The 27,718-nt window shown below is 33.6% G+C and overlaps 2 protein-coding genes across 2 annotated transcripts; one reads left to right on the top strand and one right to left on the bottom strand.

The window, feature by feature from the left end:
• Positions 1 to 2,013: 2,013 nt before the first annotated feature.
• On the bottom strand, positions 2,014 to 12,483 carry LOC142609225 (zeaxanthin epoxidase, chloroplastic-like). Its single transcript, XM_075780824.1, has 8 exons — positions 12,050 to 12,483; positions 10,976 to 11,138; positions 10,820 to 10,894; positions 9,650 to 9,750; positions 9,440 to 9,555; positions 9,119 to 9,330; positions 2,242 to 2,451; positions 2,014 to 2,139 (listed from the first exon to the last, which is right to left on the bottom strand). Exons 1-8 carry the CDS (start codon positions 12,481 to 12,483, stop codon positions 2,014 to 2,016), a joined length of 1,437 nt encoding a protein of 478 aa, XP_075636939.1.
• A 2,897-nt stretch (positions 12,484 to 15,380) lies between these two features.
• LOC142609224 (uncharacterized) lies at positions 15,381 to 22,675 on the top strand. The gene is made up of 5 exons (XM_075780823.1): positions 15,381 to 16,332; positions 16,561 to 16,990; positions 17,088 to 17,279; positions 17,433 to 17,695; positions 22,599 to 22,675. Exons 1-5 carry the CDS (start codon positions 15,381 to 15,383, stop codon positions 22,673 to 22,675), a joined length of 1,914 nt encoding a protein of 637 aa, XP_075636938.1.
• Positions 22,676 to 27,718: the final 5,043 nt, after the last annotated feature.

Genomic DNA, 27,718 nt, shown 5'->3' with positions numbered 1-27,718 from the left:
TTGTAACTGAAGTAACGTCCATGTGCACCACGTCAGCACTGCTGCCCTCCGCCGAGCTTGCTATCTTCCTTCCTTCGTTCCCAGTCTCTGCCGTACCACTCCCTGTTGAGCGAGCAAAGTCTCGTTCATAATACCCAGGCACATAGACTGCTCCTTTCCCTGCTGCCTGATAAGGTGAAGCCCTGAGAGAAGGTCCAAATTGATGCTCTGACACCGGTAACGTACCCTTGCTTTAGATCCAACATTCGCAGCTCTTGTCATCATGATTTAATCTGCCACACCAGTAGCACAGATTCGGCAAACGTTCATACTTGAATGCAACCCATCTTTTTTCCCTACTTTCAAGTGTGACTACCCTCCCTCGACATAATGGAAGGTTGACATCCAGAGTGACGCGAACTCGAATGAAGTTACCACCATCCTCATTCACCTCCCCCGTAGACTTTTGAACCTCCCCCACTGTCTCCCAATTATGTTCTGCCACCTTCTTAGTAATGTACTGAATTGGTATATTATGTACCTGCACGCAAAATGTGGCTCTGCTAAAATCAAGATCTTGGATTGTGGATTGGTGTATCGTTGACATACCTCTACAAAACAACCAGGTGCTTGTCAAAACTCCAGGGTTGATTCTGAATTATTTTGTAAACATCCGCTGAAGTGTTAAAGACAAAGAGCACGATATGTTTACTGAGGTTCCTAATATTGAAACCATCAATCGACCTCCAAACCTGTTTAAAGGTTTGTGCCACAATATCCATATTCAAGAAACGAGGAGTCATGAATTTTGCCGCTAGGATGAACTCCTGAGATCGTTGTTCTCCTTGAAGGGCGAAGTCTGAGTCTTCCCTCTCAGAGAGAGACATCTTTCGCCAAGTATCTGTGATTTCCTCCATAGTTGTCAACGTAGAACAAGTAAAAGGCTCCTCACAAAAAGTGTTTCCCCAACCCCACAACAAAAGACCCCACAAGCTCCACGGATACACTTGATATCCCTAGAGAGACAAAAGGAAAACCACAAACAAAACACTCCTTTGTGTAGAAGGGACAAACAACTTCTACTGCTTAAGACAGGAAGGAATATCCCACTTTCTTAACAACAAAGAGACTAATCAGAACATATGAGAGTTTGATGTAGTAAATTTAGGGTTTTAGCCAAATTTGGAATCCCAAGTTGATAAAAAAATAGAGTATTTATTAATTTATTAGTGTGGAATGTGGATATTTATTGGGCGCAAGTGTAAAGTAGGAGAATAGGGGGAATGCGCATAAGGGGAAGGGGAAGGCGAAGGTGAAGGGAGGAGGCCTAATAAAAATCCTAAATATCTCCTAAACTGTCCAATTATTTTGAGATAGTCAAGTAAATTTTTTATAATTTCTATTTAGTCTATCTTGTATTGTATAAATGTGGGCGCGACTAGTGGGTTGTGTTCAACTCCCCTTGCAGCGCACGATTGATAGGAGTCGCCACCTAGATAACAAAGTCATGTAACTCTAACCCACCTTCAGTCCAATTATTTGAGATATTCAAGTAAATATTTTATAATTTTTATTTAGTTTATCTTGTATTTTTTTAATTGTATAAATGTGGTAGCGACCAATGGGTTGTGTTCAACTCTCCTTGTTGTGCACGATCGTCGTGCTCTAGGGAATACACCTCAACTGAGTGGACTGAAGGCGGAGGGCTTAATAGGAGTCGCCACCTGAATTACAAATAGAGATAACAGTCTTTGTATCGTTCTATACTAGAGTGAGAGAGAAAATTGTTTAGTACTTTAAATGTGTGTTTGGATACCGCTTATTTTGTTGAAATTTGAAAACTTATTGCTGAAAACAATAAAAATAATAATTTATTAGTTACTATTCACTGCTGAAAACACTGTAGTTTTACCTTAATGCTCTCTTCATGTCTCATGAATAGTGCAAGAGGCGTTGGTAAAAAAAAAAAAAAAAGGCAAAAACGCCATACGTGAAATGCAGCTGCTATCCAAACGGGGCTTAATTCTTTTATTTCTACATGAGATCCTTCTCGTACCCATGTCTAGCCATCATCCAAATAACTAAGTGTGGCAAACAAAATTGCAAAAGTGCTCGAGCCACTTCAATTAGAGGGTTTTTAATCTTTAGAGTAGGTTGATGCTGCAACAAAAATGATGAACATGTATTGAGCTTCAGTTCCATTTCAAGCATAGGAAAGCACAGTAAGGTGATTGAAGTGAAAAGCATTGGGGAAAAACTTACAAACAGAGGACCAGCTGGTGCGAATTCTATGTAAGGTAGGTAAGCAGCAAGCATATTTGACGCCATTCTTGTCGCTGCATGCACTGCGCTAACACGGAACATTCTTTTCTTTTCGTATCTTCTAAGCGTTGAGACAATTTCATTTGACTGTTGGACATCTGAGCCACTTTTGGCTAACTCATCAAGCTCAAGGACAAGCTGGTAACAGTCCTGCACATACAATCGCTAACATAACAAGCCTATAGGAAGTAGGAACTCAGAAGTTAGAGGAGAGATCTTTATCACTAAACTCCTGCGTCAATTGGTAATAATAATTCTCATAGCCACGATTTGATTTCAAGGAGAAACAATTTATAACCAACGCACATTCATACATGTGCACCAAAGTATTTTGACAATTTAAAATTTTAAATAATAAAAAAACCTTTCATGAGAATAAGTCATTTTGTGAAATTTTTAAAGACAAAATTCAACATATGATTCATATGAATTGACTTTTATTGGCTAGACAAATCTTAAATACAAGTCATGTGAATTATGATATTTCAGTTAATATAGATTCCTAAAATGATCAAAATCATGAAAATTTACTATGTGCATATATGCACTTGAAATTTCATATTTTAATTTGAAAACCATATTAAACTTTAGAATTTACTATGTAATTATCCTTATATTTTGTTATTTTTACAATTTTTTATGAATATATATATATATATATATATATATATATATATATGAGACTTTTTTCTTTTTTTTTTGAGAAGCAAACTGAATTAATTTTCATTAAAGAAAAAACTTAGCTGTAATCAGCTAAAAGAACAGATACAATATGGGGAGGGACTTCCTCCCTCCAAACAACTAAACCACTAACATGTTTCACATGTCTAGTAAGATTGTGAGCTACAGAATTCCCTTTTCGCTTAACATAAGAAACATTACAATTAAAGGTAAGTTGTTAGCTCTCTATAAATTGAACCCAATTGAAACCCTATAAATTGTTCCACCCAAAAATAAATGGTTATGAATGTATCAAATTATTATTACACCACTGTAAGTTTTTTTAAAACCTTCTCCTCTCTTTCTGTGTGTGTGTGTTAAAAAAATTTAGTATTCTCAAAAAAAAAATTATTAACAAGCTCGAACTTAGAGAAAGTGGAGTGGAGCGATCAAATGGTAATGGTGGTTAGGTTGCAGTTGGGGCTTGGCCAAGAGGTTTTCCGTGCATGGTGGCTTCTGCAGTTGTAATTTTAGCCTCTCTCTTTTTGGTATTTGGGTGTGATTGGATTGTGTACACGCTACAAGAAAATAGCCTTATTGCAACGAAATTTTTTGTTGCAATAAGTTTCATATTGTTGCAATAAACCTCTGTTGCAACGAAATTTTTTCGTTGCCCCACTGTTGTGATAAAGTCTATGACAATAGATTATTGCAACAAAAATTTTGTTGCAATAGATTTTTGTTGCAATAAGTTTGTTGCAATAAAAAAATTTTATTATTATTAAAAAAACTTTATTGCAACAAAATTTTTGTTGCGATAGGTTACTGTAACAATAATTTTTGTTGCAATAAAGTACTTCTAGAAACTTATTGCAACAAATCTCTTTGTTGCGATAGCTAACGCAACGGTAATTTTTGTTTGCAATAAACTTATGATGATTTGAAGCCCTAAATTACAAAATAAATTGCAATTAGTGAGTGAGTCAATGGATTGAGATAATACCTGCTTTTTGAACCTCCATGGCCACCGTGACCAAGAGCTCCATGGCCACCATGACCAGAGCTCTAAGCCCTTCTGATCATCACCCAAAATGTCTCTCTCTAGACCTTCTCTTCTCCTTTCTTCGAGCTCGCCTTGTCTCTCTCCACATCGGACCACCATGGCCGATTCACTTAAGCTCATCGCTGATATCAACGATAGTAGTTTTCTCCCCAACCTCATCAACCCTCTCTCTCTGAATCCACCCTGTCCTCCTTGCTTCGTTGTGGTGATCAACTACCTCCATCTTGAGGTGGCTTCTCACTCTCGAAATCTCACTCTCTCCAAACCCTAAACTCACTCTCCAATCTAAACACTAAGGTTGTCTAAGCTATTTGTGCACATGATAAAAAGGTGAGGGTTATTTAAAATTGGGGAAAATAAACACTATTAGTCTGGTGCAATAGTAAGTTATTGCAACAAATAAAATACTGAAGCAATATATTAGTATTTTAAGTTCTTATTGCAACAAAAAGTAATATACACACATATTTATGCTTATTGCCACTATCGTGTCTTTTTGTTGCAATAACTTTGTTGCAAAATAGCTTTTTTCTTATAGTGTAACAGCGTTCAACCTACTATGTTGATAGTTCTATTTTAGTGGGATTTAACCACTTTTTTGTTGATCTTAGATGAGATAAGTCATTACCCACTAGACTTTTGTCTCTATCTTCTAATTTCACTCACTTTTGACAATCTGATTCACTCGTTCTGCTACATACCCAAGATCAGTCTCTAGGAGGATATAATTGTGTGGTTTGCATGAATTTTATTCTATGAAACATTAATGTGATTATTATTATTATTATTATTATTATTATTATTATTATTATTATTATTATTATTATTATTATTATTATTATTATTATTTTGGTAAACATGGGAATTAGATAAAACTATATAGTAGAAATAATAGAAGAAACATAACGATCATCACTTCGAAAACATTTAAATTAAGCAATAACAAAACATCAGTAGGAGGTTCTACAAAAATAACAAAATCCTGGGTAAGATTAACCCCACTCCTTGCAAGAGCATTGGCATAATAATGTGTGAGCATTGGTATAATAATGTGATTATTTAGTCGTAACAATTTTTTTTTTAAATAGTATTCTAAATTAACTAATGGATACCCTTCTAAGTTGCTGCACTAAAGCTAAGGTAACAAAGTTTATTGAAGTTGCCCTACTATTAGTGCTTAATTTTGTAGATCATTTTCATAATTAACACTTGGTCCACATGACAGGGCCTACTAAAGTTACTGCCCCTATAGGAAAGAACTTAATTTTCAAATCCCCTTTGTGAAATGGTCATTTAGAGACATTAAACTTAATAACTAAGCTTGGAGACTTTGATTAAATCCAGATGGTACTTGGGCTAAAATTTTAAAACAGCAACATTTTCCAAAATCACACTTCTTAGATTCCACATTTTTCACTAATGGATCACATTCTTGGAAATTTGCAAACCAACACATTTCTTTAATTATGAGTTTCGTGGAACTCAAAAACTCCTTTCCATAGCCAAGAGCAAGAGTTGGGCTCTCACTATCAGTATATATAAAATATTAAAAAAAAAAACAAAATAAAACACTCATTTACATTCATTAAATAACATGATCATTAAATAATTAAAACAAATCAATGACTATTAAATAAGTCATGTAACTAAAAATAAATTTTCTCATTTATTAAAGATGCCATGTAATAGAAGTTGAAGGGCAATAGAAATCCTCACACCTAAAGTCTAAAAGAGAAAGTGAGAGTGAGAGAGAAGCAACTATCCCATGTTATATTATAAAGTAGAAAAACAACTAAAATTCCTAATATACACAGTTTAGAATCTTGTCTGAAAAGACTCCCCACTAAGCTCAAAGTCCAAACGCCTCCGTAACCATTTCATTCTCTGGTGGTGGTGGTGGGAGTGGGTTGACGACTACATGTCTAGCCCGATTTCTCTTCATTTTATGTGTCACCCAATGGCAGAGAAAACATACAAGAGCAATGAAGAGAAGGGCAACCCATATGATGAAGATGGTTATGATATCTTATGGGGAAAGATCATAAGGGGGCACGAATTGTGTTGAAGGAGTTTGGGAAGCGATTGGTATAGGGTGAGAGTTGTTGGTGGTAGAGAATAAGAAAGACATGTTTAGGGAAGACACCTATATAAATTAAATTGCAACCTCAAAGGACTAGGTGTTAGCATGGCCAACTCACTCGCTTTGCCTAAATGAGGCCATTGAACAATGTAGTGAATGTACCCAAACCAAGTCTAGTCTAATGTTTAACCATAAATAAATGCAACATTTTTAATATTTCATTCATGCAGCTCAGATTGGATAAGTTGACAATTTAGACCTAAGATTTGATCAATTAGGGTACCTAAATGCTACAATAAGGGATACATGATATTGGCCCGAACTAAACATAACTCAAAAGGTCCAAAAACTTGAGGTTCCACTACAAGAAATTAGCCTTATTGCAACAAAATTTTTTGTTGCAATAAGCTTCATATTGTTGCAATAAACCTCTATTGCAACAAAAATTGTGATAAAATCTGTGGCAATAGTCTATTGCAACAAAAATTTTGTTGCAATAGATTTTTGTTGCAATAAATTTGTTGCAATAAAAGATTTTTATTATTATTAGAAAAACTTTATTGAAACAAAAAATATTGTTACTATAATTTATTGCAACAAAAATTTTGTTGTGATAGGTTATTGCAACAACAATTTTTGTTGCAATAAATTACCTCTGGAAACTTATTGCAACAAATAAAATACTGATGCAATATATTAGTATTTTAAGTTCTTATTGCAACAAAAAGTAATATACACATATATTTATGCTTATTGCCACTATAATGTCTTTTTGTTGCAATAACTTTGTAGTAAAAGAGTTTTTTCCTTGTAGTGACGGTGGCTTTGTTGCACAGGAGTTTCAAAAACTTTTTGTGGTTTGGATTAGAAGATTTAGGGGATAGTGTAAGGTAACCTGGCTTCTTGATTTTTCCTTTTAATATTTGTTAGTGCATTATAGAAATTGTGGAAAATAGTAGAGAATTATAGAGAAATTATTAAATTTTTGTTGAGAATTGTTATTAGTGCAGGTTTCTCTCTCTTTTTTTTTTTTTTTTATGTATAATAAGCTAATTGTTTTTTTCGTGCATAGATGTCCTTTTTTGTGTTAGAATTATTATTATTTTATTAAAAAAATTATTAATTGGTTAATATTATAATTTTAAAAATATTATTTAATGAAAAATAACAATGCATCTCCCAATAACACAACCAAACACAATTTCATTTAGCATAATCATCTTTTAGTAGAAGTTTTAGAAAATATATTCTCACGTAATGAACTCATTATAATACATTACAGTAGAATTCATTATGAGGGAATGCATTTTGTTAGTAGATAATCCAAATGTAGCTTAAAAGCATCTCTGGCAGTCTCTTTATTCCTCTTTTTCTCCAATTTTTTTTTAGAGCCAAACTCAAAATTCATGCTTCAATAGGCTCTTTTAAATGTTTGCATTTTTTCCATTTATCACAGTGGCTCTCCAAGCTCAAAGAGTCATTGTAGCTCTCCAAAGTTCAAACCAATTGTTTATTCATTTAGCAAAAGATTATGGGATTTTAGTTCATAAAAAATGAATTTTGAATGAATGTTAAATGATAAACCTTAGATACAATTCCTTACTTGCAATATATTAGATTTCGTAATAAAAATCAAGCACTGTTTCTTTGAATTTGTAAAGTTGTGATTTATATCTATGTTTTATGTTGGCTTTATTCCATGACAAAAAGTGTTGCAATTACATTAATTTATTTCTTTGTATTTTGTTGGATTTTATTGTATTGGGTTTAGTATTAAAGTTGATGAAGAATCAAGCATGCAATGAAGATCAGTACAATTTCGCGACTAGTTCGCAAAAAGTTTGCAAGTAAAGGTTCCCGCGAAAATGCCTCATAAGAAGCATATGCTGGAAGCTGAAGAGTCAAGTGTCAAGCTGCATTTTGCGAGCACTTCGCAAGACAAGCCATCTCGTGAGATACCCGCAAAACTCTCTGCTGGGAGAATTTTAAGTGTGACTTTCTTACCCTTCACCCATACTATATATACTCCCATTACCCACAAAAGTAATAAGAGGCTATTCAGAGAGAAAACCCTAGAGAGGTTTCTACAACACAACCACCTTTTTAGAGAGAGAGCTACTCATCCTTTAGTGAGAAATCCTTGTAGTCTCTTCTCTTTTCTCACTCCCATTATTATACCTTAAGAGAAGATTTGTACCCAAACACAACTCACACCTATTCAGAGTGTAGAGAGTGTTTTGGAGCTTGGGAAACGTTGAGGATTTTCCAAAAGAAGCCAGTTAGACTTGGCAGATGCAATCAGGCAATATTGTAGGATCTGGTAAGCTAATGAAGATAAGATTCCAAAAAGTCCATTGGTAGTAGGAGCTTAGAGGGTTCAAGTACATTAGGTAGACTAGGCTTGGAAGGTCTTTTGTTATTTATGTACTCCAACTTATTCACTAGTGGATCGATTTCCACTTGGAAGGTCGAAAAGAGATTTTTCGCCGAGTTCTTCGGTTTCATCTTCGATAACACATCTTGATGTGTTATCTTGTGTTTGCATCTCTCTTCCCTTACTCTTTAAGTTTTATATTTATTGTTGCTTGCTTGCTTATAGCTTAGAGAGTAGTTCCAGTGATCGCGCTTCATTTACTCTTGTTCCATACTTAGATAAGTTAGAGTAAAAGCAATTAAGCCCTTAATTTTAAATTTGGGGGTCTAAACAAGCATTCGTGTTTCACACTAATTTGAGCTTTCATAATTTAATTATCATTAGAAAGATTAGCGTCGTTTGTTCTATATTAATCATATGCAACCATATGTTTGAATTTACTTGAAAAAACTTAATGTATTGCACTTTAATAATTGTGCCTCAATTTTTTGCCCATATTTAATAATTTAAATGAAATAGATAAAGAATTTATTGAAAATTGAATTTGAAAAAGTAGTTAGCTAAACTGGGTTGTTATGTCAAATTTGATTGAGAATTTGATGATGGTGTTGGAGATCATGCCCTATATATCTAGAAATACCTCAATTGCCATGCAACCACCTTGGCCTAAATTAGGCGGCATAGGATGAGCGGCATCACCCAACAAGGTTACACGTCCAATACCCCAGCAGTAAATCATGTCTCTGTCATAGATGTCTCTCTGCAAAATCATGTTCTCTGGTGTTTCCATAATTAAAGTAATCACTTCATTACACCAATTTCCAAACAGTTCCAGGAGCCTCTTCTTTTTACCTACAACATTCAAGACATTCATTTTTTCAGATAAGTTGCAGATGTGAGATGAATTTAGTTAGCCAAAATAATAACTACAAGAGAGAGAGAGAGAGAGAGAGAGAGTTGCCTATGGGAGGATCAGTATTTCTTTGGGGCTCCTTGTGAAAGGCATACCATTGCATCTTCCCATTCCCAACATATAAAGCAACAAAGTACTGATTCAATCCCAGGAATACCTGATACCTTCAAACAGAGATCAAGACTCAAATATAAATATATACTGAATATCTTCATACTTGAGTCATTTGTGAGTATGAAAAAAGGTACGTATACATACCCAACAGTATCTATGTATGGTGCCACAATGTTTGTTACACCACTATAGCACGTATAACTTGAATATTTCGCTTCCTGCACCCCAAATAATTTTGAACGCACCTACAGGGAAAGTTGAGCAATATTATTCAAAAGTTAAAGGTGAGGAAAACGAAATATTGCAGTGGAGATAGCTAATAGAGGAGGGATAGTTCATAGAGGAAAACATATTTCAATATCTTGTTGATTAGCTATTCTTTGCACGACAATAGAAAACTATGGAAAATGATTCTTTTCATTTGAATGGATCCATTTTGATAGGTTCTTAGATCCCGATTGATGAACTACAGGTTGGTAGGTTAGACAACTATGCCAAATATCAATTTGAGCGTAAACAGTTAAAGCATATAAATGGCCAATCAAATAGAGGGTCACCTATCCGACAAAATCAACCTCAATGGAGACAACAATATGATGGCGATAAAAAACCGAACGAAAATTATCCAAGGAAAAACCACTACTGGGAAAACCTTCTCTAATGAATAAAATTCATTATGATAAGAGAAGATTTACAATTGAGGACAAACCTTTATTCCTAGAATCTACTGACCTATATAGACAATTTACAGAAAAACATTTTACTATTCTAGAACATCTGGACTCTTCAATCATATGAATTGCTTTCATGAATGACGCACTCATGATCATGACTAGAACATCTCCAAGAACCTTTTGAAGGTTTATCATAGCAGTAAGTCTGTTGTAGGTGCTATATATGGCTTCAGCTTTTTCACTAGTTGATCTACTTTGATATCTTTAGCATGGTGAAATTGAGAGAATCATGGTTACACAACCCTAGGTTCACAAATGTAGATTTCTCTCCTCTAAAAAACTTCACTTTCTTGGGCTATTCTTAGGTCTTTGTTTTGATGTACTGAATTACAAATATAAGATACAACAAAACTTACAATTTGAAACTGTTTATCAATAATAATACATATAGGCCTAATATAATGATTTTACATCAAATATTGCTACTAATTTAAAATTATAGACTATAATGTTACTTAAAATTTTAAATAATGCGGCAATCTTTTATATCTAAGGAAATAAAATATTTTTTTTTACTGTGAAATGGAATTTTCCATTAAAATGGGGAGAACTAAAAAAAAAAGGTTTGATTTTAACATACGGTTGACCAAATTCCATCAGCTCCAACCAATATATCTCCATCATACTGCTGTCCGTCTTCAAGGATAACTGTTACCTAATAAAACATGAAAAGACAATGAACGTAGATGCAAGAATTGCTTTATTATGATTGAAATTAGTTAAAACACCTCAAAACCTTGTTGGGGTCTTCAATGAAGTCCACAACCTTTGACTTGTTTCTCACAACTTCAGACCCAACTGCATTGACTAAGATTTCTTGCAGTGCCGTCCTACATATTACTTGAGTTATAGGAATTCTCCTCATTACAGCAGGAGTCAAAAGGTCAAACTTAGTAAACCTGAAGCAGAAGAAGGGGTATAAAGACAAGTTTACCATCGATTGCTGGTAATTAAGTAAACACTCATTAAATGCTCATACTGATATTTGCGGTTCTTAAATTTATCAGTAGTTGAATTTCAGCCAGCTCAATTGAAGGAGATCAAGTCGTATTAGGATCCTCTCTATTTTACGGTTTAGTTTAAATATTATAAATTTAAAAGTATATTCAATCATTCAATATCATATCATTTAATCTATACACCAAGATCCAAAAAATAAAATCTCAACAATAAATAAATCTCTCCATTTAAGCCAGTCAACCTCCCCCTCTAAAAAAAAAAAAAAAAAGTAAGTCAACCACCGCACACCTTTGGTACAATGATCACTCTATAAATATAAGTGATTGTAAGATGTTTGGGGCAAAGACCGGAGTTCAAGTTTTTAGAAAGGAGTTATCACACACATACATAATAGAATTTCTATTTTGTATAAAAAATAAAATAAAATAAAATAAAATCCAGTTATTAAAATTTGATATTATGTATCATCTGTGCAATGGTAGGCGTATATCTTTGTTGAATAAAAATCCTCTATCACATTTTAAATGCTTTACTTTATACTCTACAATCAACATATCATAAATTTTTACGCATAATATTTTTTTTCTACTTATAAATAACTAAAATTTAAGAGGGAAAAAAATTAAACATATGTGATTTTATGATCGGTAGAACTTAAATTGGAACACTCCGAGTAGAATAGAGCATTTATATTCATTTCCTTATGACATTTAGCAATCAAGTTGAAAGATATATCCTCAACTTCAGGAATAAACTAATCTAAGAAATTGGAGCAAATTAACTAAATGAAAAAGACAACCAAAGAGCTAAGCAATTAAAGAAGATCGAGCATGCTAGAGAAGAAGCTTACCATTCACCTGAGATACCATCTGCAAAGCCACTGATCTTATTTCCAGTAATATGACCTGCTTTGATTATTTTCTCGGCTGCATTCTCATCGATCGCTTTCAACACAGCCAAAGCACTACTTGAGAGTTGAATTGGGCCACGTTCCCTACCTTCCCCTCTCACTGCACTCAAATCCTTCTCAAAGGCCATTACTTCAAACCCTTTGTGCTTTGCAGCCAGAGCCAAGACTAGGCCCCCAATGCCCCCACCAGCTATCAAAATCCTGAGTCTCTTCCTTCCTTCACCATTATTCCTTTGTTCTGACTTTAAATCATTACCACCTTCACATCTCACAGAATAGCATCTCATACTGTCTTTTTTCGCTCTAAGGTGACGGATCTTACTGTATTTCTGCTTTTGGGGGCATGGTTTAATGTAATACAAAAGAGATGCCATATTCGTTCAAGAAACAAAATATTCTGATAACTGATGATAACAGATGCTTAATTGGGTTTCATTGTGTACGTTAGTGTGCTTTATTAAACAAAATTCATGATGGCTTCTGCAAGACTTTGGAGTGATATTTGTAGTGTCTTTAGATATAGCTTATTTGCTAAAAATTAAAAATTTATTGCTGAAAACACTGTAACAAAATAATTTTTAAAGGTGTAAATAGTATTGTGGGACCTAAAATTACCTAAAAATTTATGAAAAAATGAGTTTAGTGGTATGTAAATAGTACTCATAAGATCCACTAAAAAAAAGCTGAATGCGCAAATTTGGCAAAACGCCCAATCCAAACTTACACTTGTTTCTTCATGGGTATTAATTGTTTCAAGAGAAAGAACTGTTTGTAAGAATTTCTTATGGAGTTATGGGTGATTATGGTTTCACGCGCGTTTTGCGGATGTGAAATGTTTAGCACAATGTTCATTTTTTCAAACAATACGTTCACATGTTAGATTTTACAAAAAGATTTTGTCGTTGCTAATTATTAGATTTTTCAAACAATACAAAAGAACGTGAACATAACGTGAAAGAGCATGCATGAACATGGTTGGATGTGAATTAGTTAAAGTTTTATTTAAAAGATGTGAACATGGTTAGATTTTACAAAAAGATTTTGTTGTTGCTAATTATTAGATTTTTCAAATAATACGAAAGAACGTGAACATAACGTGAAAGATCATGCATGACCATGGTTGGATGTGATTCAGTTGAAGTTTTTTTTTTTCTTAATATATGTGAAGAAGGGCAAATGAAAATTGTTTGGATATCAGTATATTAAAATATTCATTAAAAGACAAAACAGAAAAAACAAATGAGTGTGCACTAAAAACAAATGTTTGCGGTTCTGTCCACTGTGCTTCTCACCCTAACATTGTACATTACACTGGCTGATTAGCCTGAAATATAGGGTTACGTTAAACAAAAAAAAAAAATGTAGCTGTAAAATGTTGGGTGCTTTGCACCGGGTCCAGCCCCAACAAACATCTACTCTTTGTCACTGCCACGGCCGGCCCTAGGCGTAGCCCATGGCCTAAGCCCACCTGACATTAAAAAGGCCCTCATAAGTTTTTTTTAATTAAAGAGAAAGTGTACGGAAGTTTGGTATATATTTTATTCTAATCTTATGAAGTTCTAAAATACTAGTGTTGTGTCGTCAAATTACAAGTTTTATTATATAGGTTTGACGAATTGATATATTACTAATGAAGTAATTTAATATTTTTTATTTTTTTTATTAAAATGTCACTTTATTGTCATATCAATATGTAAGTTTTTTGTAGTAAAATTTGTAATAAATTTAACATATTTTCTATAAAAAAAATTAATTAATAAAAATACAACACAGTGACCATTAAGTGTATGAAAAATATTAAAGTTAATACAAATTTTAGAAAAAAAATTTACAAACTGATATGACATGAATATAATCAATATTATGTAAATAATATAATAAAATGAATGTTTGAACGACTTTCTTTTATTGGTGATATGCCAATTTGTAAAACTTATATAATTAGCTCATTTTGAATGAATTAGTCATATAAATAAATAAAAATTAATAATAAATTTAAAATTAAATAAAAATAAATAAATATTATTTAAATAATATTTAAATATAAAAACACATCCATAAAATTCTCGCCCTCAAACAATCTTGGGCCAGCTCTGGTTACTTCAGCCAACTTCAAGCCAGCCTTTTCATTTATTGTGAAATAACTTGGGCATGTGGGACACGCTGAAGCTAGTGAGAAGAAAAGAGAGAGACACTCACACAGACAGAGAACTTGAGAGTCCACAGTAAGTGAGTCTAAAAACTGTGAGAGAAACACAGTGAGAGAGGTGCAATCCGAAACAAAGAGAGAGATATACGGTGAAAGTGAAAAGGAAAAAAAAAAAAAATTTCTCTGCTAAAGCTACACATAGAGTTCTTTTAGAGGATTTTTGATTGCTATAACTATAGAAAGTTGAAATATTAAAAGGGAAGATCTTTGCTATTGGTTTTCTGGTGAGATTGTGTTTACTCATTGAGATTTATTTGCTATGAAGCACGGGTGCGGCGTTTGGGTCGCCGCACCCGCGTCGGACGCGGCCCAACGCGGCGACGCGCAGGCGATGCCACTGTCTACGCGTCCGTGCCACGTCGGGCAATAAAAAATCATTTTTTTCAGCGCGATTCGCGCCGATACAGCGCCGATTCTGGCCTACGCGCGCCGATTCGGCCTGAATCGGTCCGTATCGGGCGCAACACCGAAATCGGCCGAAATTAAAAAAAAAAAGAAAAAGAAACAGGTGCGAAACGCACCATTTTACTTATCCCAAAAAAAAAAATGCCAAACGGTTGCGTTTTGTAAAAAAAATTTTGAAACCCTTATATGCCTAAGCTCCCTCACAGATCACTCGTCCCAGAAGCCATAAACCTCTCTTCATTTTTTTTCAAGTCTGGTTCTGTACTCTCTCCGTCTCCCCTCACTGTCAGGTATCATAGCTGATGGCTCTCACACTCACACTCTTAGTTTATTGTTAATAGATGATTTTTTAGTTAGTTAATAGCTAAATTTGCAACTATTAGTTATTATGATTTGTGATTGTGTTGTGGACTGTGATGAACTGATTTTTTTCTATTTTTTATTTTATTTTTTGTGAGTCTTGTGACGTTTAATTTTTTATTTAGTTAATACTTAATAGTTATTATTACTTAGATTTGTGATTGTGTTGTGAATCTGTGATGATCTGTTTTTTTTTTTTTGTGAGTCTGTGACATTGGGTTTGATTTTTTATTTAATTAATAGTTATTATATATTTGGAAATTATTTGTAGGTTAAATTGAATCGGTTGAATTTGAAATGGATGAAGCTACTAGCACAAAAAGTTCACCTTCATCTAATGAAGGAGTGCCAAATGATGAAGCTCCTCTTTGGCAGTATGTGACTAAAATAGAAAAACCATCTGGTTCTACTGTTAAATCAGGTGGAAACACACACTTTAAGTGCAACTATTGTGGTAATATTTATTTGGGATCCTATTCTAGGGTTAAGGCTCATTTATTAAGAATTGTTAATAAAGGTATTAAAGTATGCCCTAGTGTGACACCGAGCCATAGGTTGGAAATGCAGCAAATGCATGATCAAGTTGAGAATGATAAGTTAGAAAGAGAACGGAGAAAACAAATTCCCTTACCCCCACCTCCCCCAAGCTGTGGGCCTATTGGGAGTATTCCCCCATTTCGGACACAAGAAGAGAGTGATAGTACAAATCCCTTTGATGGTAATAAGAGGAGGAAGGTTGTGAATCCTACGATGAAGAAATTATTCCAGAATAATGCTAGACATGAATTGGATAGTCAAATTGTTAGGATGTCTTACACCGGTGGGATTTCATTTAACTTTGCAAGGAACCCATATTATCGTAGTTCCTATTCATATGCCGCTACTCATAGCATTCCAGGTTATATTCCTCCTGGATACAATGCTTTGAGAACAACACTTTTGCAAAGAGAAAAAGCTCATGTTCATAGACTTTTGAAACCAATTAAGGACTTTTGGGTTGAAAATGGTGTAAGTATAGTTTCTGATGGATGGTCAAATTCACAAAGGAGGCCTCTTATTAATATTATGGCTGTATCAGATGGGGGTCCAGTGTTTATTAAGGCAATTGAAGGGTCAGGTGAGTTCAAAGACAAACATTATATTTCTGGGGTGTTGAGAGATGCTATAAAAGAGATTGGACATGAGAAAGTTGTCCAAGTCATCACTGATAATGCTAATGTGATGAAATTTGCTGGAGCTCTTATTGAGGGTGAGTATCCTAAAATATTTTGGACATCCTGTGTTGTCCACACTCTCAATCTAGCTTTGAAGAATATTTGTGCAGCGAAAAACACTAAAAAGAATGAAGTTACATATGAGGAATGTAGTTGGATTACACGTATTGCTGATGATGCATCCTTCATACGTGTTTTTATCATGAACCATTCAATGAGGTTAGCAATGTTTAATGAATTTTGTCCATTAAAATTGCTCCAAGTTGCTGATACTAGATTTGCTTCGGTTGTTATAATGCTAAAAAGGTTGAAGTTGATAAAAAGATGCCTTCAAGCCATGACTATTAGTGAGCAATGGGCTTCTTATAGGGAGGATGATGTTGGAAAAGCTCAAAAGGTGAAAGAGATGATTCTAAGTGATCTTTGGTGGGATAAGGTTGATTATATCCTTGAATTCACATCACCTATTTATGATATGATACGAGTAGCTGACACAGATAAGCCTTGTCTTCATCTTATGTATGAGATGTGGGATTCAATGATAGAGAAGGTAAAGGTAGCAATATATCGACATGAAGGCTTGGAAGATGATAAGTATAGCTCATTTTGGAGTGTGGTGTATGATATACTTATTGATCGTTGGACTAAAAATTGTACTCCACTACACTGCTTGGCTCATTCCTTAAATCCTAGGTAAGTACATTTATTTTCTATTTTCTATTTTCTTTAGTTCCCCTTTCTAGTAAAACACACGTTTCATTTATATTTGTTTTTTAATCTTTAACTCTAGGTATTACTCTACTGAATGGCTTTTGGAGAATTCAAAACGCATCCCTCCACATCGAGATCATGAAATTTCTATGGAAAGGAGCAAGTGTTTGGATCGATTCTTTGAAGATGTGAATGAATTAAATGTGGTGAAGTCTGAGTTTACTGCATTTTCAGGAAGGAGGTTTCCTTCACCAGCTGTCTTGACAGATAGGTGGGTCTTACAACCTTTGGTTTGGTGGCAATACAATGGCTCCGCATTTCCAACTCTTCAAACCCTTGCCCTTAAACTTCTTGGACAACCTTGTTCATCCTCATGTGCTGAGAGGAATTGGAGCACATACAAATTTATTCATTCCTTAAAAAGAAACAAAATGGCTCCTGCACGTGATGAGGATTTGGTATATGTGCATTCTAATCTTCGACTCTTGTCAAGGCGCAATGCGGAGTACATAAATAGAGATACAAAGATGTGGGATATTGCAGGAGACTCTTGGAATGTGAGCGACATACATGGAGGAGCTGGAATTCTTGAGAATGCAGCTCTTACACTTGATGAGCCAGAGTTGGAGGCCATGGTTATTGGGAATGTTAGCACTAGTGTTACTACTAGTGAAAGTGAAGTTCAAAGTGAAGCTATTGATCTTGATGATGATGAAATTGGTGTTTGATTGTCTTGTTGATTGTCTTGTTGATTTATCTTTTATTTTGTTTTAGTTTCAAACTTGTGAGTTGTATTTTAATTTTCGAACATCATAGAATGTTTATATAATGAAGTTGTATTCTAGTTATTATTTACTATTGTTCTTAAATTTGGTATATGTTTATATAATGTGAAAAAAGTATGTTTAGCAATATATTAAAAATAAAAATAAAAATATTTTTAATAATTTTTTAATCGCCGCACCCCGCTGCACCCGCACCCTACTTTTTCAAAAATTGCCGAGTCCCGCACCCACTCCCGCACCCACACCCGAATCCCGAAACGCACCCGTGCTTCATAGTTTATTTGTTATATTTTCAATTTATTTTGAACTCAAATTTGGCATAAACTTGAGAGTCATAATCTCTATTTTTATAATGGAATTTTTCAGAGCTATCCCATGATTTTTCCCTCTAAAACAAAGAGTTTTCTATATAAGATTTAGTATTCTCGTGTGGTTGTATTTTTACGATGTTTGCTAAAATTTTTGTTTCCATAATATTATTATTGCTCAATAGTCATATAGTTTAATTCACACGTATACATCAAGGTGATTTTATTAATATTAATATTATTATTATTATTAAATTGGAATTTGGGATCTAAGCCATGTTTGCTGAATTCGGGGTCTTAGCCATTGCCCATTAAAATAGTAGGTAATCAATTACAATAGATGTTAATACAATACTTTCGTTTTTGTAATTTTTAGACGTAACTTAGTGGACTAAAATAATAATAATGATAATTATTTATTATTATTATTTATATATACTCTATGTGGACGACTAAATTTCTAGTTTGAAATAAAGTCAAACAAGTAAAATAGTCTCACAAATACGAATTTGTATTGATGAATAGGTAATACAATTCTCTGTGATTACAAAAAAGTGACCCGCTGATTTGATCTCCTTGAAAGACTTGTTGATTGGAATTGTAATAATGTCATTTTGACTTAAATACCAAATATCCTTCAATTTGGCTGAATGATGGATCGAAAACCCATAAAACAGAATTACAATGAATCTCTGGATATAAGCTTGTTAGAAATTCTTTGTTCTTCGTGTTCTTTGTGCGTTCTTCATTTTTGAAGGTTTGTGGTGGAAGTTCTTTTGTGCTTTGGAGGCTTGAATCCGTAGAATTTCGCTAATTTGTGGTTTGTTGAGGTTTCTAGAGACTTTTGAGCTTGATTCTAATGAACTTTGAGATCTAGGAAGATGATTTGGATGATTTCTCTTCGAATGTTCTTCGTATTTGAAGGTTTGTGGTGGAAGTTCTTTGAGTCTTTAGAGACTTGAATCCATAGAGCTTCACCAATTTGTAGTTTCTTGAAGTTTCCGAAGGCTTTTGGGCTTGATTCCAGCAAACTTTAAGATCTAGGCAGGTAGTTTGGATGATTTTACTTCGAATGTTCTTCGTATTCAAGGTTGAAGTTCCTGGAGGTTTCAGAGCTTGATTCCAGCAGAGCTTCTGTATTTCTGAATCTTCTTTGATGCTGCTTATGGCATGGATGCCTTGGTATGTTCCAAGATCTCTTGGTGTCTAGAAATGCCTTAGGAAGGCTTCTATTTGTAAGAATTTTGGGGTAGGTGAGAGACACGTGGTAGAGTTTGATTGGTGACATATGTCACAATCTGATTGGAGGATTTTTAAGACTTTTTTCTCCATGACACATGGCATAGTTTGATTGGCCAAAATGTCTTGATTTTCAAGCTGACACATGTCAGCACCCAATTAGACTGCGTGTAATTGCTTACACACACCGATGTGTGATTGGTTTTTGCATGCTTTTTGTGTCTCTATTTCAATGACACTTGGCAAATTTTTGTTGGTTTCTGAATAATGATAACAAAACCTAGTAGAAGTACATGGCGCTTTGTAATTGGTCGTACTTCATGGACTTGGTAGTATGATGTGTTAACTTGTGATAGGTCAGGAATTTTCCCTCTCTATACTATAAAACTAAAGTCTTTAACTTATGTTTGACTTTTTTTTTTTATAACTTCCTTAGAGCTTACCACGTAGGATTAAATTTGGAGCTCTCACATTTTTTCACATCAACACTATTTTTTTATAAATTAAAAAAAAAAAAAAACTATTTCTTACTAAACAAAACCTGATCAATTCTCTCTCTCTTTCAAAAGCGATCAAAATCTCTCTTTCTTTCAAACGCAGGGACCTAATATGAACCAAATTAAACTAAATGGTCATTGTAAAAAGTAGCCCCAGTCCTCACCAATTCAAACTCTATCCATCTCTACCTGCTTCATTGACAGCGCGAGGTACTCTATCCCTGGCTCCCAGCCCAAAAGGCCCTAAATTTTCATTGATTTGCATATGGCCATCTCAACATAGCCCAATTGCCCTTGGTGCAGCCCAAATATTGCAATTAGGGGTATTCACCAAACCATAAACACTGCACCATAACCGCCCGCAAAATAGCGAAACCACACCATGCCTCAAATAGCAGTGAACCACACCACATCGCACTGCACTGCATGGTGGAGTGCAGTGTGCGATTTTATAACAATAAAACTGCACCACACCGCATCCTATATATATATTAATATATTTATTTATTTTATATTAAAATTTCAAAATATATATTATAAATATATAATATAAAAAAGAAACACCCTAGCTAATCGCCTCTCTAAAATATCAAATAAAGTTTGTATCACAATATCAATACATCACTTTCACAGTCTTTCTCAAATTCATGCCATTCAGCAATTTCAGCCTTTCTCAACTCATTGTGTCAAACCATACGCACTACAAGAAATCTAGGTTTAGGCGACGTTTTCTATAAACAAAATATACACCACTATAACTATACTTTTTGCGGTGTTTTAAGAAACCCTGCTATTGTTTTGGGTTACAGTGACATTTTTTTAAAAACGTCGCAAAAGGATCACTCTTTAGTGGCATTTTTCAAAAACGTCACAATATACTACTTATAGCGACGAATTCAAAAACGTCACACAAAAAAAAAAAACGCTGCCTAAACCTAGATTTCTTGTAGTGACGCTCCCACTCATCAAGCCCTAGCCACCACACCTTGCCACACTGCCACCACTGAGTATTGATCTCACCGCCTCTCTCTTTATCGCTCACAATCTTTTAACTTTAGATTTATTTCTTTTAAGTCTCACACTCCCACTCCTCTCTCTATTTTGGTTACAACGTTCATTTGTTTTGTGTGTGTGTGTGTGGATTGGGTATGTAGGAAGAGGAAGAGGTGGGAAAAGCTGAATTTTTAAAAAATATAGCAACCCGAAACCGTTGAAACCACACCTTGTACACCACACCACACCACATCTATAACTGCAAAACTAAGGTACAGTATGGTTATGGTTTTTGCCAAACTCCACCACAAAGGATAGTGCTAAAAATAGCCAAAATCCGCACCAATCCACACCACGAACAACCCTAACCACAATATATTGATATTTGTGGGGTGTTCGCGGTGCGGTATGGTGAGATTTTTGGCCATTTTTAGCACCCCACTTTGCAGTGCGGTTTAGCCAAAACCATAACCATACCACACCTCATTTTTGCAGTCACATGTGTGGTGCGATGCAATGCGGTTTAGAGTTTAGCCAAAATCATAACTACACCACACCTCATTTTTATGGTACATGTGCGATATGATGTATAAGATACAGTTCGAAGCTAGTATATTTTTCAAATTTTGGATTTATCTTGCCTAGTCCAAAACTGATTTTTCCCTTTATTTTAGGTCAAGTTTTAAACTGTTGAGCTTGTTTTTCTTTATTTTGAGTCGGCTTTCCTAATCAACACTTGTTTGGGTTATTAAACTTTTTTTTTTGTTGAAAACTAGGGTTATTAAACTATTAATGATATATTTAATATTAAAAATAAATGTATTAATATATATATATAGAGAGGGTGCGGTTTATGCGGTTTTCTTATTTATAAAACCACAAAATGCACTGCACCATGCGATGCGGTGCATTGTTAGTTGTAGTGTTGTGCGATTATGCCATTTTGTGGGTGATTTTGATGCGGTTTTGCAACTTTTGTGGTTTGATGAACACCCCTATTGGTAGTATTTTGTAGTCTAAAAATTTTCACTAAATTCGGATTTATTGTAGAAAACCTCGGTGTGTGTGTATATACATATACATATATATATATATATATATATATATATATATATATATATATTAAATCGAGTTGATGCTTTTGTGGTATGTCATTCGAAGTTGTAATTTTGTTTATTATTGTTTAGGGGTGTGATGCCTAGGTATAATTCTTTGTTGTATTGCTGTAATATCACCTCTGTTAAGGATGTAGATTTGGATCTATGTAAGCTTGTGGCATGTTTTATTCTTAGTTCAAAGCCTGTGTATTGTTATAATAGTGTCTATGTGATATTGTGATTTAAAGATGACTAAAATTTTGGTAATCTATAATACTCAAGGCTAAGGCTAAGTTGTGATATGTTTCTAGCATTATATTCTTTACATGTCTTTGTTGATTTCTTTTTAAGTTTTAATTTTGCTTATATAAAACTGTTATCATTTAGATTTGTGCATGGTTATCTTTATAATAATATATAGATTATGGCTGTAGGAATTTAGTTTTTGACCTAAGTAGTTTATAAATCTTGGGGCTTTGAAGCTTTATTTCATCATAGTTTGCCGTAAATCCATTGTTTATGTATAACATATTATCTATCCCTCTAAAAGAAAAGTTCTATGAAAGGGGTTTTTTGGCCCTGTTTAATGCTTTCTTAGTAGGTATCAGCACCTCCGTGCATTGCCGCTGTGTTCTGCTATACTAAGGGTTGATGCTGCTGTTTGTGTATAGTTGTTGTTGAACATGCTTATAAGCATTCTGCTTCTGTTGTACTTAATGTGAGCTATATTGTGATACTTGGTAGCTAATGCATTGTACTAGGAATTTATATAAAATTATAAAGTCTAAGGAAGGTCACATTTTGTAAAAGATGACCTGGCTAATTAGGCATGTGCTCAACATATTATAGAGCATGTGATAGATTAGGAGTTAGTTAATTAGTTTCAGTTGCAACTTAGTTTAAAAAGGTGTAATGATTGTAAGGAAGAGTATCAAAAGAATAATATTCTAAGTTTTCTCTTTTTTGTTCTCTAATCTCTCCTCCCAATTCTTAGGAGGCACAGCTACCTCAAATTGTTCATTACAATTCACAATTCATACACTTCATTACTGCAATTGATCAAGAACTGCAGGTTCTTAACAAAAGGACTTAGTAAGAAATATTAATAAGGGTTAAGGTTGCTTGCTTGATGCTAATAAAAAGAAGCAGATTTATTAAAATGTTAATGATGGGTAAGAATCAAATTTATTGAAGTTTGCATTCAAACTCTACTAACTAACCTATGCAATATATAGTAGAATTATGGTAGGAAGAATTATGACAGGAATTTGTCCAAAAAAATTCAAGAATTGTCTAATCTTAATGTTATATTGTTATTCTAAGATGTCACAGTTGAGTGGTTGGAGCGTTGGAGGCTTTAAATAGTGCACGATGAGATGATAGATAAATATAGACAAAATGAAATCATTTAATAAATTAAGGTTGAAAAATAAATTTTGAAATGTGTCATTACCCTGCATCGCACTATTTAACGATTAATTATTATTATTATTATTATTATTATTATTATTATTATTGTTATGAAAGTTGTTAGTGTACAAATAGAAGAGCTTTCTGATGAGTCGCTTGCTTGATACACCCCTAAAGCACTCTATAGAGGCTTCCTCAAGGATTATAAGGGAAGAAGATTGAAGATAGAATGTGTCCGTTGGGTTAGCTGTTTTAAAATGAGTTGTTAAAAAATAGCAATTTTAAAATGTGCTTTTTGAAAAACATAAATTTGAAAATCACACTTAAGCATTTGATAAAACTTATTAAAAAAAAATTGTCATTTTTTTTTCAATTGAGCATTTGGATAAGAGTTTGGCTTACTTCCAATACTTTTTTAAAAAAGAATCTCATTTTGTTTTAATGAGAGATTGTCACATCACCCACTAACTAAATAAAAGATGGAGATTAAAACTCACTACTACTTGTCATTGTATATTTAAAACAAAAGAACATGTCTAATTAAAAAATTACTAAAAGTAAGTTAAACTCGGTAGATAATGTCGATCTAAAGTTTTTGTTTCGTGTAAAAATTATCCAAAAAGACTTCAGCATTATATAAAGGTTATCCTGTTTCTTTTTTCTTTTTTCCTTAAAAAAAAGGTAAATTGTTTATTTCATTCGTAATTGAAAAAAACACAATACAATACGTATAGCTTTTGGGTCTAAATAATTGGTACTACACTTTGTCACAAGTGTTCTTCATTAATGATAGAGAAAAAATTGTGGTTCATGTTTGTTAGGTTCTAAGACCTTAGGGACTAATGTATTAGAACTTCAATGTGTATTGTGTTGGTAAACCATGATCAAAACATTTAGTCTAGGTTTAGACTTGCTCAAAATTTGGTTTAATGTAAGTTTAGAATCGAGTGGTTGCAAGAAATTATTGTTCTATTTCTGCACGGCTCGATCGATCGAAGAATAGACTCGATCGATCGAGAATCGTGCATCAGGAATTTTCTGCAGAATTTTAAGTCGGCCCAAACACAGTTCAAGTCCATTAAGGATTAGGATTTCTGATCTACTTCTCCCACTATATAAAGGAAACCCTAAGCATGTTTTTAAAGGCTTCTAAGAGAGAAGAGTGTGCTTCTTTTTGTATTTAGGGTTTGTACCTAAAAGCTCTCTAGAGTCTTTGTTGCTCATATTGCTGTTTGTGTGAATCTCTTGTGAGATCGGAGAGGTGCTTGCCTTCATATAAGCTTAGGATTATCAAGAAGGAGATTACTTCAAGAACTTGATGATCATTCAGTTGCTGCCATAAGAGCTTAAAGATGCACAAGCGGGAGTGTTTGTACTTGCTGGAGAATCCAAGAAAGAAGGAGTCCGTGGTCTCAGAGTTGCACGTGGTCGTGTCAATAAGTTTCTACTGGAGGATAGCAATAGGATGTTAGTGGTCTAAGTCGCTATTGTACAACTTCGATTCTTTCATAGTGGATTCAGGTTTACCTTGAGGATAGCTAGGTTAAATCCTTCTCATGTTTTTTACTTATTTGGTTTTCCTAGGTCATCATATCTTTGTGTTTTTATATTCTGTACTTTGCATTGATATAATTATATGATTGTGTTAACCTAGATCTGGAATTTGGACTAAGTAATAACTTGGCTTGTTAACTAGGTTAATCCAATTGTGGTTTAAGGGGTCTAAAAAACTCTACAAGTGGTATCAAAGTGGGTAGCTCTTCTGTTGTAGATCTTTTGATCTCTGAGCTGATCTTTGACTCCTGTTATCATGGATAATTCTAAGTGTCTTACTGTTTTTTATTGTGATGATTTGAATAAAAAAGACACTATTGTTTCTCTTGATCTTTTTGATGTTTGTGAAACTCTTCGTAAGGAATTATCTAAATCTTTGAAAATTGCTAAGAAATTCAAGAAAGAGTTAAAATTGGCAAATTTTGGAAAAGAAAAGTTGATTGTTAAATTAGATGAATCTAATAAAAAGAATGAATTTTTGAGAAATCAAATTTCCTCTCAAGATGAAAAGCTTGGAACAAGAGTTAGTTGAATCTAAGGCTAAAATTGAAAATTTAACTAGTACTAAGCTTGCTATTGATAACAAAAGTGTTTCTGTTTCTCTTAAGCCTAAAACTGAGAAAGTTTATATCCCTCCTTTTAAGAGGAATAATAAAGAAAATGTTTATTTTGTTAAGATAGACGAAGGTAAAAATTCTGATGTAGACGCTGAAGTTTCTAAACCTATGTCTAAACCTATTGCTTGTGTGCATAAAAAATCTGTTTTTGTGCCTACCTGTCACTTTTGTGGTGTTGTTGATCATGTTAGACCAAACTGTTCTTTGTTGAGGCAAAAACCAAAATGTTGAGACTGGGTTTGCTGTTAGGAATACTGATGTTCCTAAATTTGTTCTTGTTTGTCACTTTTGTGGTGTCTCCGGTCACATTCGTCCTAATTGTCATAAATTGAAATTTAAACATTCCGTGTTTCAATCTAGGATATGTGATGATATTTTTCCTGCCATAAGTCTAAATAAATTATTTCATACGCTTTTGAAAAATTTAATCTTGTTAGCTTGTGAAAGGAAATTACAGGATTTTAGTCTTTCTCAGAAGATTGGTGTAATCCCTCAAATACATTCTGCTTTTCATGGATTTTCACCTACAAAGCCGAATACTCGTGCTATATGGGTGAGAAAAGATTCTCTAAGGTGAGTGTTGTTTACTTGTTCTTGATTTAATTCTTTCAATTAATTATGGACATGTTTTCTTTTAGTTTTTGGTTGTTTTATTTTCTTAGGTTGTTTTGTTTTTGAAACGAAAAATCCAAAAAAAATTGAAAAATTTCATAAAGACAAAAATATTTTATTTTGTGTCTAGTTTTATTTTTCTTGAGGATTACATGAATTATGATATCTCTCTTTTGATTTAGAACATGCTTGACATTGTGGAAAAACTTGAATAGTAGGTGTCATATAAGTACTAAGTTATTTCTGATTTTTGGTGAGTATGTACTAGTTTGTACATGTACTCATGAGTTAATTAAGAAATTGATATTTCTTGTTTGTGTACCCTCTATAGCTTAGTTTTGCATTGTCATGCATTGCATTTGCATTTTTAAACATTTAGCATAATGTGTGTGTGTGTGTGTGTGTTTTTTTTTTTTGCCATAATTTTTTTAAAACCAAAAAGATTTTTGTATTTTGTATTACATATCATGGATTTGTAATCAAGGTTGGCCATATTATTTTTACATAACTTGTTTATGTACTTTGTTTAGCTTGGATGAGCTTATTTTAATGCACTTTACTAGTTTGAGCTTTATAGTGCATGTTGTGTGGGAAGATGTTTATAGTTTTTGATCACTTTGTCTTGATTTTGAAATCACATGCCTTTGATTGTCAGACTTGAACTTGTTGAGAAAGGTATAAATAACCATCTCACCACTATTTACTAGCCAATCATGAACACCTTAGTGCATATCGTAAGATTTTGTGCTCGAGAAAGTGTAGCACATGCACAAAAAGAGCATAAGGTGTAGCTTCGGTTTAAATGCTTAAATTGGTGTGTACATTATTGCACTTAATGCTAAGTCAAATAAATAAAATTGGTGTGTACATTATCCCAGCTATTTTTAATAAGTTTCTGAACAAATAAAATTGGTGTGTACATTATGAGGCAAATTCAAGAAACTTACATGATTGCAAGCTTTTATTCTAAGAGATGTGAGAGTTATATGATGTAACTCTTTAAGGAATAGTGTCTTTTAAATTTATGTGATAGATTTTGTAGAAATTGTGTTTGATTACTATTTACATATCACCTCACATGTATCTTGCTAGTTGCACACACTACACAAGTTACTCTTTGTTAAACTTGGTACATGATATTGTGTGTGAGTTTGGTTTGGCCATCCAGGATTATGTGTTTTATGGTGTTTGATGTAAAATATGGTTTTTGATGATTAAAAACTTTGTTTTGAAGTTCTGGGTTGAAAACTCATGTTTTTGAAAAACTTTTAAACTCATTCTCATGCATTTCATCCATGAAATAACTTGATTTAAGTGGTTTCTGCAAAATCTTTTGTTGTTTTTCAAAAAATTCTGTTTTCCAGAATTTCGATTGATCGAGGGTGTTTTTCGACCGATCGAAAATGCATTAAAATTTTTGGTTAGCTTCTGCCTGACTCGATTGGTATTCGATCGATTGAAACTGAAAAATTTTCAGTTTCTAAGTTTTTGACCAAATTTTTTTTCATGCATCATTTGTGTTTAGGATTCACTTGCATTGCATTGTTTTCTATATCTATCTTGCAGTTTTGCAGTCATATCTCTCATTGTTTTCACAT

This window comes from Castanea sativa, chromosome 9 (genome assembly GCF_040712315.1).
Source record: "Castanea sativa cultivar Marrone di Chiusa Pesio chromosome 9, ASM4071231v1".
Classification (NCBI taxonomy): domain Eukaryota; kingdom Viridiplantae; phylum Streptophyta; class Magnoliopsida; order Fagales; family Fagaceae; genus Castanea; species Castanea sativa.
The sequence above is the reverse complement of the archived record's forward strand: the minus strand, read 5'-3'. Positions and strand labels throughout refer to the sequence as shown.

What these genes read in the sequence shown, in the direction of transcription:
- LOC142609224 (XM_075780823.1), top strand. Translation starts at nt 15,381, where the DNA reads ATGGATGAAGCTACTAGCACAAAAAGTTCACCTTCATCTAATGAAGGA. An exon ending in TGCTGGAGCTCTTATTGAGG is followed by an intron (nt 16,333 to 16,560) that starts GTGAGTATCCTA and finishes AATTGCTCCAAG; the next exon opens with TTGCTGATACTAGATTTGCT. An exon ending in TAGTGAAAGTGAAGTTCAAA is followed by an intron (nt 17,696 to 22,598) that starts GTGAAGCTATTG and finishes GTTTGTGTATAG; the next exon opens with TTGTTGTTGAACATGCTTAT.
- LOC142609225 (XM_075780824.1), bottom strand. Translation starts at nt 12,483, where the DNA reads ATGGCATCTCTTTTGTATTACATTAAACCATGCCCCCAAAAGCAGAAA. An exon ending in GATGGTATCTCAGGTGAATG is followed by an intron (nt 11,139 to 12,049) that starts GTAAGCTTCTTC and finishes CTTCTGCTTCAG; the next exon opens with GTTTACTAAGTTTGACCTTT. An exon ending in GTGGTTGCATGGCAATTGAG is followed by an intron (nt 2,452 to 9,118) that starts GTATTTCTAGAT and finishes TTGTATGTGCAG; the next exon opens with GACTGTTACCAGCTTGTCCT.